Here is a 12,986-nt window from a genome sequence, read left to right as displayed (position 1 = left end):
AGTTATCGACTCTATCTAAGGGTGGCATTCCTTCAGATAGATTCATTAAGTTATCGATATTGCTTATTGCTTCTATTATTTATTTAATTACAGCAATATCACTTCGCTCGATTGGGATTGATCTAGATCAGCCTTATATCATGTTTAACCCATCGTTTGTTAATATAAACTTATCTGATCTGCTCTTTAAACGATGAGTTATGTTTTATCGGCTATTTTATATCAATCTTGATCGCGCATAGTATGCGGTTAAGGTATGTCTGATTTTGAGTAGATCTATTGGCTAGCGAAAACTGTTTCATGACCCGTTATCACGACTTGTGTGATTCTGTCTCGCACCCCCACTGTTAGCACGTGGAGTGGGAGTCATTATTCGGTAGATTTATTCCTGAGATGGCATGACCTCAACTGTGTTATGCCTAAATCGGTTGTTTTAGCCGATATCGAGCGCTTTCACGAACAGTTCACGTCATGAGATCGTTGAAGTAGGATATGTTGAAAGATATGTTAGCCCCATGATCTTATTATTGTATTACGGTCTGCATGATTCTGTCTCATGTCCCACTGATATTAGTGATAAATTAGGGTCATCAAGTCTATTGTTGTTTCTACGACCTACATGATTCTACCTCATGCCCCACTGGTCATAGCGATAGATGAGATCTAATATATTCATTAGATTTATCTTTATTAAATGGTTGAATGGTGATGAGTTGTTTCTTTTATATAAAAGGGGTTCGATTACTTACAGTTAGGGATGAAAACGGTACGGATATTTTTCGACCGTATTCGAAACCTAATCTGTTTAGAGGGGTTGAGATCTGTCCGTATCTGAGTCCGGATATCCAACATCCGATACCGTATCCGTATCCGAATACTCAAATCGCATATTTATGATGTCGATATCCAATCGTATCCTATCCGACATAGTTGACACTATCCGTATTCGAATCCGAATCTGGACAGAAATATGAAAACAAATGTAATATCGGTGATATCCGTCCGTATCCGATCCATTTTCATCCCTACTTAGAGTCATTGACTTAGCATAAATTAATTATTGTTGACATCTTTTTGTCATTGACCGATATTTATCTAAATAATGATATTCATCCTGAATGATAACCGATTCTTTTTATACAACTCCATGAGCTTTAATTGATTTATCCTTATGAATATGCTGGAATCGATTGTTCAGTCGATTTTCTTTTATATCGGCTCTCAGAGCCGCACATTCGGGACTGTCTGGCAACATCGACAAGTTTCGCCCTAAATTACTGATAAATTTTCTCTCCTTGTTAATTGCAGGGTCAAATTGACTGGCACGTCTCGGGAGAAATGCGCAGGATCGACCATCCCTGCGCCGAAGCTAGGCAGATCTCTAGCTTCATCGAGCGGACCCTTCCGGCTTGCTCGTGTGCCCTCGGAACGGGATGAAATTTCGTGCCGACAGTGCCGAACTTAAATCTATTTTTACAAATGATTTTCTAGAATTCTAAAATGTGAAATTCTTACGGAGAGATGGCTAAAAACAAAATTCGGACGAAACCCACCTCGGAGACTGGCATTCGAAAAACCGCGTAAACGACAAAAGAAAATATTTCTTTCGAAAAAAAAACTCGAATTCTGCGAACACACGCTCCTCTCCTCGGAGGCACCCCGACATCACCTCACCCCACCACGACCTCCTTCCTTGAAGTTGAAGCCGTCAGCACAGCACCCAAACCTCGTCTCTCCTCTCCCGACTCCGTCGCCTCCATTCCGTCGCTGCCGGAGGCGTGCTCGATCCGGCCATGGATGACTCTGTCCTTGTCAATGACCTCGGTCCCTCTAAGCCCCCGTCGGCCTCTTTCTACGACGATATGTTCGACTCCTACTTCAACGACGCGGACGAGGCCCCCGAGCCCTCGCCTAAGGCTTCTTCCTCGCCGTCGACGCCGCCGCCCGTGTTCGACAAGCCGGTCTTCGACGACGATCCTGACACGGCCGATCCATTCGACGCGATCCCCTTGTTTGGAGGCGGCGGTGGCGGGGAAGGGGAGGACTTCCTCGGTGGCGTCGGGAGCGCGGCAAAGCCGGAGAGGAGGGAGTCGGAGGCGGTGGGTTTTGATGAAGACTTGCTCCCTGGGTTGGGTGGGAGCACCAATTCGACGGAGGAGCCGGTCAGGGAGGTGGAGCGGGACCGTCAGCCGGTGGGGTTCGACGATGATTTGGTCCCTGGATTTGATAGGAGCATGAAGCCGGCGCCGCAAATGGAGCCTGTGGCGTTTGATGATGGTGTGATCCCTGACTTTGGTGGAGGCACGAGCCATCCCTATTCGGCAAGGTCTGAGAGTCTTCTAATTCAAAATTTCCATTTAGTTTGCATTTATCTATGTATTTTCTGCATACTTGATTTATTATTTAGAAGGTGAGCTTGGATGGGTTATGGGTAAGGTTTTAGCTGTTTTGTTACAACCATCGAATTGACAAATTATGCTCCATCCTGGGTAAGCTAGATTCTGGAAATGAAGTCCTGTCCAAGTTTTTAAAAGTTTTGGACTTTTGGTGCTTAGATTCTGAGTCTTTTGATGCAATGCCACAGAAGCATAATTCAAACAGCAGGAAAGAATGGGGAAAGTAAGCCATAGTGACGTGGATGAAAGATTTCAAGTGAATAACTGCAAGAGAAAACATGAAAACTTATAGTTGAACCACTGCTCCCCTTCCCCCCCAACCCTGTTCCTCTGCACGCGCGATGGGTAAAGATATAGCCTTGTTCGCTTGAACTTATCAGCTTGGCTTGTCAGCCATAGTACAATATTTTTCTCTCACAACAAATCAGCGAACAATACTTTTCAGCCTGGCTTTTCAGTATGTTCATTTAATAGCGCTGATTTCGGAAACAGTTAGAGAGATTCTGTGTTGAATTTGTCCACTGGTTTGAGGGTCTGTTTGCTGATATGTTCTCTTGACGTTGACTTGATATTTATTGTTTTCTAATATAATTTCTAGGCATCTTACATTTTCAGAACTTTTGGGAACATTATGAGTTCTGCCTTTTGCATGCCACTCTTCCTTTTGCAGTAGCGAGCGTTCTTGTTCTAGTTCCTATGATAAAATTGAATCTAGGCTAATCACTTGAGACTCTGAACTGACGTGTCATATTTCTTCCATTATATCCATTATTAGATCCATATTGGTTGTTTGAATGCTTTGTTCAACATTAAAGATGATTTTGTCTATGACAATGCAAGATCTTCAAATGTCTGTGCCTTATGGTCGGATCATACTTTATTTGAAGAAGTTGCAGGTGCAATTTAGTGCATAGCAGAAAATTGTATGTGGCATCCTGTATCTAACTAGAAGTTGGAACTGGAGGAAAACTGGTTATTCAGGCCACGTGTCCTATCGTTGCTCATTAGCTACCTTTTATAGCAATGAACCCTTCGTATGATATTGTATTTTACTTGCCTGTTTTATTGCTGGTTTGGAAGTGAGTAGTTCACTAAATGCATCATAACTTCATGATTGTGCTAATGCAAGTTCACTTTCAATTACTTTCCTATCTGGTTTTCCCCTTCTGGTGGTTCCTGAGAGCTACATTGTCGATAAGTGTTGTGTTGTGTTGACCTGTCTAATTTCTATCACTTTGATTTTAATCATTAACAGCATATATGACTGCTTGTGGGAACTGTTAAGAATCAAATGCAATATAGTTGTCTTTGTGATAACCATATGAGTTATTCTTCTCTTGTTTGGTGATCAGTTGTGACTGAAATATATACAGGGAGGAACCTATAATAAGGCAAGAAAGTGAATCAATTTCATCCAGCAAAATGAGTGTGAGCACGCCAGAAGATCCTTTCGTCATTTTAGGTGGTACACACAGATCGGGATATTCATCTTTTGGATTGTTTTCAGATCCTTTGAATAACATCGGCATGCCTGTGAAGGAAGGGAACACAAAAGTTGATGTGCCTGATAATACCAGTGGGATATTTCAGGGGTCTGATATCTTTACTGACTTTCCAAAAGCCATGCCACCCTTTTCGTTTACATCTGAAAACCAGAGTGATATAAATGAAAGGAGATATGCTGAAAACATAAATAGCATGAGTGTCTCTGATCGGGTGCCTCAGGAGAAGCCAGTCCAACAAGCTTCAGCAGAAGCACCTGACAATAAATTGTTTGAGATGAACTTCCCTGAAGCATCTGTTATCCGTGAAGTACCTGTTACCACTGGTTTTCAGACATTAAACCCATTTGCTGGGGAAGACGATTTGTTAGAGGCAAATCAATCTTCACAGAGGCCTAATGATGTGTGGGTAACTGTTTCTGATATTGCTCTAGTGACACTACCTACAAGTGCGCCGCCTCCTTCACGGCCGCCACCTCCACTTGCTGCTAAGAAACCACCTACTGAATCTGTAACTAGTGAAGCATATGCCCATCATCGTAATCAAGGCTACCATCACTCCGCATGTTCAAACACTTCTAAAACATCCCAAATTGATGAATTGGAAGATTTTTTCATGGCAAAGCCTGCTAATTTTGCCAATGGTCATCCACAAGTTCTAAAGCATGAAGGAAACGGGCATTATCCATCTGCAGCTACTGCAAGTTTCATGGACTGGACTGAGATGGGACACTCTAAAGGGGGGAACCAAGGGGCATTTGATTCTATGTTCACCAGCAATCAATATAGACAGCCAGAAATAGATGAGAAAGCAGAAGTATGTGCTCATGAAATGGGAACTACAGATGAAGAAGAGAGATTAGAAAATGAACGAATACAAAGAGAACATAAAGAGGAGCAAAGAAGAGCAGAAAGGGAGAGGGAAGAACAGCTTGAGAGGGAAAGGGAAAAGGTGAGACAAAGGGAACAAGAGGAGCAGAGGAGGCGTGAAAAAGAGAGGGAGGCCAGGCAGGCTGTAGATAAGGCTGTACGGGAGGCACGTGAAAGAGCAGCTGCTGAAGCATGCATGCGAGCTGAGAAGGAGGCTCGTCAAAGAGCAGAGCGAGCTGCCGTATGGAAAGCAACAACAGAAGCTCGTGAGAGAGCTGCAAAGGCTGCTGCAGAAGCTAAGGAAAGAGAAGCAGCAGAGGCTAGAGAAAGGGCTGCAGTAGAATCAAGGGAAAGGGATGCCAAAGTTGCTGCAGAAGCAAAGGAAAGAGCTGCCAGGGCTGCTGCTGAAGCTAGAGAAAAGGAAGCAGCAGAATTTCAGGAGAGAGCTGCTGCAGAAGCTCGGGCAAAAGCTGAGCGAGCTGCTGTTGAGAAAGCTGCAGCAGAAGCACGAAGGAGGGCTGAAAGAGCAGCTTTCGAGAGGGTTGCTGCTGAAGCTCGGCAAAGGGCTGCTAATGAAGCTAGAGAAAGGGCTGCAGCTAAAGCACGGGCAAGAGAAAATCAGCAAAGGAGAGCAACAGCAGAACCTGATCTCGAGTCATTCTTTGGCATGCCTTCTAGATCAAGCAGTGTACCGAGATCATACAACAACACAACGGTGAGAACTGAGCAACTGCATGAGTTATTTTGTAGGGAAATTTTCCGTTTAACTTTGTTTTCTCTGATACTTTTAAAATTTTCAGAATCCTTTCGATGTTCAACCTCATGGCAATGCTGATTCTGGTGGTGTAAGGACATCTTCCAGTTCAGCTTCTTCCTTTACTCAGCCTTCGTCAAGCAATCTTATGGATGGCCTATCTTCTATATTTGGAGGTACTATTTAGTATTTGAATGCTATTATTATTATTAGCAGTGTTTCTGAGCTATCTTAGAAACTAATTTGCGCAAATCAATTATAGCACATGTTGATTAAAGATGCCAATCAATGTTTCTAGTCGTGGAGATAGGGGTGGTCACAACTCAGGCTCTCTACAGCGTTTAAAACTAATGTTTTTTTAGTACAGAAGACTACCTTAGCATACTTTGAGTGTATGAAGCACTAACCTTGTTTAATATTTTTCATATATAGCACCTTCATCATCTGCTGTATTTCAAGAAGTGGATGGAGAGAGTGAAGAAAGAAGGAAGGCAAGACTGGAACGACACCAAAGAACGATGGAGCGTGCGGTATGCTAACTTATAATCAATTTGCAACCACTTGTCATTTAGTAATTATAAAAGTAACATATTGATTTCAAAAGGCAACTATATCTGTTCATATGATATTTTTCAGGCAAAAGCTCTTGCTGAGAAGAATGAGCGTGACTTGCAAGCTCAGCGGGAGCAGGAAGAGCGACATGTAAGCTCTATATCTTATCATAACGATTCTGGACTTTAAGTAGATAAATGAATTAGACAGTTTGTTTTTTGAGGTAATGTGGTTTCTCTTTTCAGAGAATTGGTGAATCACTTGATTTTGAGATAAAGAGGTGGGCTGCTGGCAAAGAAGGCAACCTACGGGCCTTACTATCAACATTACAATATGTTAGTACCCTGTTTCCAGTGTAGATATATGATTTTGTGCCCCTTTTTCCTTGGAAATATGTTTTCTGATTGCAGTCGCTGCATGTTTGATGGGATCTTGCCTAACTTAAATGGGGTGTTAGTGCTCATTAGGGAGAAATTACACCTTTGGTGTTTGGCTGGGGCTCGTGGAGTTTCTCATCTCCTTGCCCTTGCACCAAGTGACAATTTCTCTTATATATAATGATACCTAGCTCTCCTGTGTGTTTGAGAAAAAAGGCTCCTTGCCATATCTGTTGCTAAGTTCCAGTACTTCTTTTCTTTGCAATAAAGGCACTTATGGAAATATTGTTATTGTCAGTTTAAACTTTTGGGCACATGGAATTTGAGGTTATGTATACTAGGAGATAGTTAATATATGCTTTTAGTAGTAGACCCATAGTAGGGTTGACCGTATCCTCTCCCCCCCCCTCCCCAAATTGTTCAAATGATCACTGCAAATCAGGCCAGTGGCCTGGTGAATATGATCGTGGGTGTCAAATGTAGGGATGGCAGCGGGTCGGGTAAGGTGTGGGTGGAATAAATACCTGCCCACGATAAATTGCCTATCAAGTAAAATTTCATACCCGTGGATAAAATTTTGTACCTGTACCCGCACCCGTCGAGTACGATACCCGCCGGTATCCGCACCCGCAAGCTTGATTATCACTAGAATTGAATTCTTTGTATTTTTAGCACTAATGGATGAAGTGACATACCCGCACATATCCGTGGGTAGAATCTTGTACCTGTACCCGTGGGTAGATTTTGTACCCACGCCCACACACATCGGTAACGATACCTGCGGGTAGGATTGGCCATCCCTACAAATGCCTTTGCGAAACTTTTCAAATTGGTTTTGAACGTCCCTAGCTCATACTCCCTCCATTTTAAGATATAATGGAGTGAAGCCTTTTATTTTGCATATGCATTAAGAAGGTGAAAATCTGGAAGAGAGACAGAAGGCTATATATGCTACCATACTAATAGACATGCTACAACAACATAGTCTGTCAGTCCCAAGCAAGTTGGGGTAGGCTAGAGTTGAAACCCACCAAGAGCTCCTAGTCACGGTTGAGGCACTTCAATAGTTGCTTTCCAAGTACTTCTATTCAAGCATAGATCTCTAAGTATATCTCAAGCTTTCAAATATCTTTTTATTGCCTCCATCCATGTCAATTTCGGTCTTCCTCTACCTCTCCTCACGTTATTAGCTTGGCTTAGGACTCCACAATGCACTGGTGCCTCTGAAGGTCTCCTTTGGACATGGCCAAACCACCTCAACCGATGTTGGACAAGTTTTTCTTCAATTGATGCTACCCCTAGGCGATCACGTATGTCATCGTTCCGAACTCTGGTCCATTCCTGTGTGACCACAAATCCATCGCAACATACACATTTCTGCAGCACTCAGTTGTTGAACATGTCGAATCTTTGTAGGCCAACATTATGCTCCATAGAACATAGCCGGTCCAATCACCATTCTATAAAACTTGCCTTTTAGCTTTTGTGGTATCCTCTTGTCACAAAGAATGCCAGAAGCTTGTCGCCACTTGATCCACCCTGCTTTGATTCTATGCCTAACGTCCGCATCAATATCTTCATCCCTCTGTAGCATTGATCCCAGATAACGAAAGGTATCCTTAGGCACTACTTGACCTTCCAAACTCATATCTCCCTCCTTCTGTGCAGCTCCGCCAAAGTCACATCTCATGTATTTGGTTTTAGTTCTGCTTAATCTAAAACCTTTAGACTCAAGGGTCTGTCGCCACAACTCTAGTTTTCTATTTACTCTTGTCTGGCTTTCGTCCACTAACACTACATCATCAACGAACAACATACACCAAGGGATATCCCCTTGTATGTTCCTGGTAACCTCATCCATTACTAGGCAAAGAGATACGGGCTCAAGGCTAACCCTTGATGAAGTCCTATTTTAATCGGGAAGTAATCTGTGTTGCCATCATTTGTTCGAACACTAGTCACAACATTGTTGTACATGTCCTTGATGAGGGTCATGTACTTTGATGGTACTTTATGTTTGTTGAAAGCCCACCACGTAACATTTCTTGGTATCTTGTCATAAGCTTTCTCTAAGTCAATGAAAACCATGTGTAGGTCCTTCTTCTGCTCTCTGAACCGCTCCATAACTTGTGTTATTAGGAAGATTGCTTCTGTGATTGACCTTCCGGGTATGAAACCAAATTGGTTCATAGATATCTGCGTTGTTCCTTGCAGGCGTTGCTCAATGACTCTCCCATAGCTTCGTAGTGTGGTTTATCAACTTTATTCGCTGATAATTAGTACAACTTTGGATGTCTCCCTTGTTCTTGTAGATTGGTACCAATATGCTTCTTCTCCACTCCTCAGGCATCTTGTTCGATCGAAAGATATTGTTGAACATCTTGGTTAGCCATACTATAGCTATAGCCCCGAGACATCTCCACACCTTGATTAGGATACCATCAGGGCCCATTGCTTTGCCCCCTTTCATCCTTTTCTAGGCTTCTCTAACCTCCGATTCTTGAATCCTCCGCACAAAGTGCCTATTAGTGTCATCAAACGAGTCGTCCAGCTGAACGGTGGTGTTATCGTTCTCACCATTGAACAGTTTATCAAAATACTCTTGTCATCAATGTCTGATCTCATCCTCCTTCACCAAGAGCTGCTCCCTCTCATCCTTTATGCACTAATAGACATGTCTAATAGCTCAAATTTCTCTGATGTCTAGCTTGGCAGGGGGTAATAAGTGTGCAGCTTGGTTACTCCTAGAATCACTACCAAGGCAAAACTGGATGCCCCTTTAGATAGCATCATCCATGATTGAACTCTGCTGAAATACTTTGTGTTTGTGGCCGATTTTAAATCATCATGTTTTCATGTGACTGTTGAGAATTCCCACAGTAAAAGGGTGTACTGAAATTTTAATTACAGAAATAAAATGCAAGTGTGGCCATGCTGTTGTTAGGTTATATATACATCTCTTGGTTAGTAAGGTGAGAATTAGTCTGCATAAGAATGTATTGTCAGTCTGTAGTATCATGTCTATTTGACCCAAGCATTATATATTATTCTGAATGGAAGACTACATCGATGGCTTCACTATCTCCTAGTGAATAGAGAACACCAATCGAATCTTTGCAGATACTCCGTCAATCCCCGGAACTAGTCAAGATAGGGTTTAGAAAGATGGAAGCAATCAATTTGACGTCTAGATGTTTCATTCGTTTTCTCATGAATATACTGTGCATGACTAAAATTAGTATAATGTAGCATAAATTAATCATTGTGCCTACAGTATAGAAAATAGCTGGTTAAGTAAGTCTAATAAACGAAGTGATGATATGATGTTCACTGTGAGGATGATTTCAAAATAATTGTCTCATGGGCAGGGTGTTGAAGGGCGGGCCTGGTGCAAGCGGTAGAGTCTTACCGCCTGTGACTGGAAGGTCGCGGGTTCGAGTCGCAGCCTCCTCGCATTGCACAGGCGAGGGTAAGGCTTGCCACTGACACCCTTCCCCAGACCCCGCACAGAGCGGGAGCTCTCTGCACTGGGTACGCCCTTTATGGGCAGGAAGTTGTTTCAGTTGCAACCTTTTGTATTATACATTGTGCTACAAAATCTCTTTTTGTTTTATATTTTGGAAAGATGCTTAAGTATGGCTATTGAGTGCTAGAAAATTAGATTTTCTAGCCTTTTGTTCTTCTCTAATTGCTATACTAATGCTTCTTGTTTAATTGTGCAGATTCTTTGGCCTGAATGTGGTTGGCGACCTATATCATTGACTGATCTGATTACAGCAGCATCTGTCAAGAAAGAATACAGGAAAGCAACATTGTGCATCCATCCTGATAAAGTGCAGCAGAAGGGGGCAAATCTTCAACAGAAATACATTGCAGAAAAGGTATTCGACCTTCTGAAGGTATGGCTACTCAATGTCATTCTAGACTTGATCTATTAGCTTCTTACCTGTTCAATTCAGTTTTCCCAACATTTCAGCTACAAAAGCTCATTGCTGCTGCTGTGCTTCTAATGCATTGTTAGTTTGTACAGTACTAAACCTTTTTCACGATTGGCATTCTTAGTGTTATAAAATATCTCACGACTCGCAAGCAATGGTTTTATTCTGTTAGACCTTTGCTTACACACTTCTGTGATGCAAACAGGAAGCCTGGAACAAATTCAACTCAGAAGAACTATTCTAACATCTTGTTTAGGAAACATGTTGATCATTTATATATTGCAAAACAAGTATTGGGAAGGACAGAAAGGCAAGCTATGGTAGATATTTTATTCTTTTTCTTTTCTATTATATATAGTTTTGTCGTGTTTGTCTTATTTCCTTGTTACCGATTTCTTGCTCGCTTTATTTATCGACATCTGTACCTTTATTTTTGTCATGTAACTTTGTATATGTTGTTCCGTGGGTAGTGTAAGTAAACCTGTACTTTTAGAGAAACAATCCTGTAAATAGCAAGCGGAAAATTCCATTTTTGACAATAGCATTTACGCGGAGATTGCTTGACTTCCTTGGGTAAATGTATATCCACTAGTGCAGAGCGCGCACCTGCGGGTACAGATGTGAAGAATGAACATTGAGATAGTTGATGCATATGCACTGCAGTTTTGGAAGGTCTGCTGGTCCTGTCTGGAAATACATTACATACGCTGTTTATGTGCAGGAAGAGCGGTGCTTAATATATATACTATACATGTTGGTTAGATACAAAACAATATATAGCCTTTCAGTCCCAAGCAAGTTAGGGTAGGCTAGAGTGAAAACTCACCAAGAGCCCTAAGTCACGGGTCAGGCTACTTTTTAAGTACTTCTATTCAAACATATATCTTTAGGTATATCCTGAGCTTTCAAATATCTTTTTATTGCCTCTTTCCATGCCAATTTCAATCTTTCTCTACCTCTCCTCATATTATTAGCTTTGCTTAGGAGTTCACAATGCACTGGTGTCTCTGGATGTCTCCTTTGGACATGGCCAAATCATCTCAACCGATGTTGGACGGTGCACCTTAGGACTCCTATTCACCTTAATATATATACTATACATGTTGGTTAGATGGAGCGAAATATATTATACATGGCGATATTCTGCCTGGTGCGGGCGTGTTGGAGTAACATGACGATTGGATAGGCGGTGCATGGCCTACACGAGCTATAAGTACAGAAAACGAGTAGAGAATGTTCAACCTAGCACATTTTTGGATAAACAGGCATATAGGTTCTTGATAGGATTAGACGGTCTAGGTAACCAACGGTAATTGAAGGTACGATAGCCTGGCTAATATACAGACAACAGGCCTAGGAGCAGGTTTCATCCTTCTTTGTACAGGAGAACCTTTTTATCGGGATGCTCCATAACCCTTCATAGTTTGAGGAGTCTGACACGCTTAGCAAATGTTATGCATGCTGCATTTGTGAAGCTTAATCCTTCGCATGTCACAAAACGGCGATGTCAGCGCCTTGTTGATTGTCTTTACCTGGTTGAAGAAACAATGTATCGAATCAATAAATGATTATCTTGGAATAGAATGGTTGCAGTGAAGGAAAGGGTAATTTAGGTTTTTAGTCATGAGGATGCGGGACATATCACACACTATGGTTTTTGGGAAGGTAAAATTTAGCTATGCATGTGAACTAACGCATGTTATGGCAGCTAAATGGAGGATTAAATCAAACAGACAATGGTCAAGTGATAGAGGCACATAGAACCGACACACCGCACCCGGGGGTGGGTTTGTGTGACATTGCATTTTTTAAGAAATGTAAAATGTCGTTTAAGTAAAGATCATGTAGCACCTTTGATACTGGGTAGGCGTCTGCATTATGGAACAATTTCCTGCATGTATACCAGAGGTTTAAAAGGGAGTCTAAAAACAGTTGTTGTGCTGAACCGATTGGCAGAATGTTATTTGATAGTTCCAAAATGCAGCAGATTAGTGGCTGAGGATAAGACTCTGCAAGACTGAGCAGGCACGTAATATTTACCTATTCTGGAGCCTGAGTCAAAGAGGCCTTGTAGGCATTGTCATTTGTCTGATGCGTGGAGCCATCGGTTCCAGCTCTGTGTTTTGTATGCATACGTTTATGTTAAATTTATGTATTTGGATGAAATGTCATAAATGTTTGTACCTGTAAATGTACCTCTTTGCTCTCTGCTGGAATATTAAATCAGATGTAGTGTCCTGGTCAGCTTATGCAGCTGTTTCGGTGCCCAAATTTTCATCCACCGTAATTTCCTGGAGATCAAAGGCGAAGTGATGTAGCAAAGGCGAAGTGATGTAGCAGGTTTTCAGATGGCAAAGTACATGGAAATGAGAAAGCAGCAGTTTTGTAGGCATAGGTTGATGAGGCACGGGGTGGGGCAAGTTATATGAAGGTACCTCTGCAGCATCAGTTATGTCATGAAACAGTTGCCTGCGAGTCTGTGTCGCTCGTGCTGACGATGTAGTTCGAATTGGAAGGACAAGAGATCCCAAAAACCAACATAGAAGGGTGAGTAAGTGAAAGTTGATTGATTGATTTTGGGATATCAATGTGACTTA

General features: G+C 42.0%; 1 protein-coding gene across 1 annotated transcript; it reads left to right on the top strand.

Moving 5' to 3' along the window:
- Nucleotides 1-1,664: 1,664 nt before the first annotated feature.
- Nucleotides 1,665-10,817, top strand: LOC136456027 (auxilin-related protein 2-like). The gene is made up of 8 exons (XM_066455793.1): nt 1,665-2,326; nt 3,770-5,483; nt 5,569-5,698; nt 5,955-6,052; nt 6,159-6,224; nt 6,320-6,409; nt 10,174-10,350; nt 10,595-10,817. The coding sequence occupies exons 1-8, from the start codon at nt 1,794-1,796 to the stop codon at nt 10,631-10,633; spliced, it is 2,847 nt and encodes a 948-aa protein (XP_066311890.1). The 5' UTR covers nt 1,665-1,793; the 3' UTR covers nt 10,634-10,817.
- Nucleotides 10,818-12,986: the final 2,169 nt, after the last annotated feature.

The sequence above is a fragment of the Miscanthus floridulus genome, chromosome 6, assembly GCF_019320115.1.
Source record: "Miscanthus floridulus cultivar M001 chromosome 6, ASM1932011v1, whole genome shotgun sequence".
NCBI classification, from domain to species: domain Eukaryota; kingdom Viridiplantae; phylum Streptophyta; class Magnoliopsida; order Poales; family Poaceae; genus Miscanthus; species Miscanthus floridulus.
This window is presented reverse-complemented; position numbering and strand designations above follow the sequence as displayed.

What these genes read in the sequence shown, in the direction of transcription:
- LOC136456027 (XM_066455793.1), top strand. Translation starts at nt 1,794, where the DNA reads ATGGATGACTCTGTCCTTGTCAATGACCTCGGTCCCTCTAAGCCCCCG. An exon ending in GATCATACAACAACACAACG is followed by an intron (nt 5,484 to 5,568) that starts GTGAGAACTGAG and finishes TAAAATTTTCAG; the next exon opens with AATCCTTTCGATGTTCAACC. An exon ending in AGGTATTCGACCTTCTGAAG is followed by an intron (nt 10,351 to 10,594) that starts GTATGGCTACTC and finishes TGATGCAAACAG; the next exon opens with GAAGCCTGGAACAAATTCAA.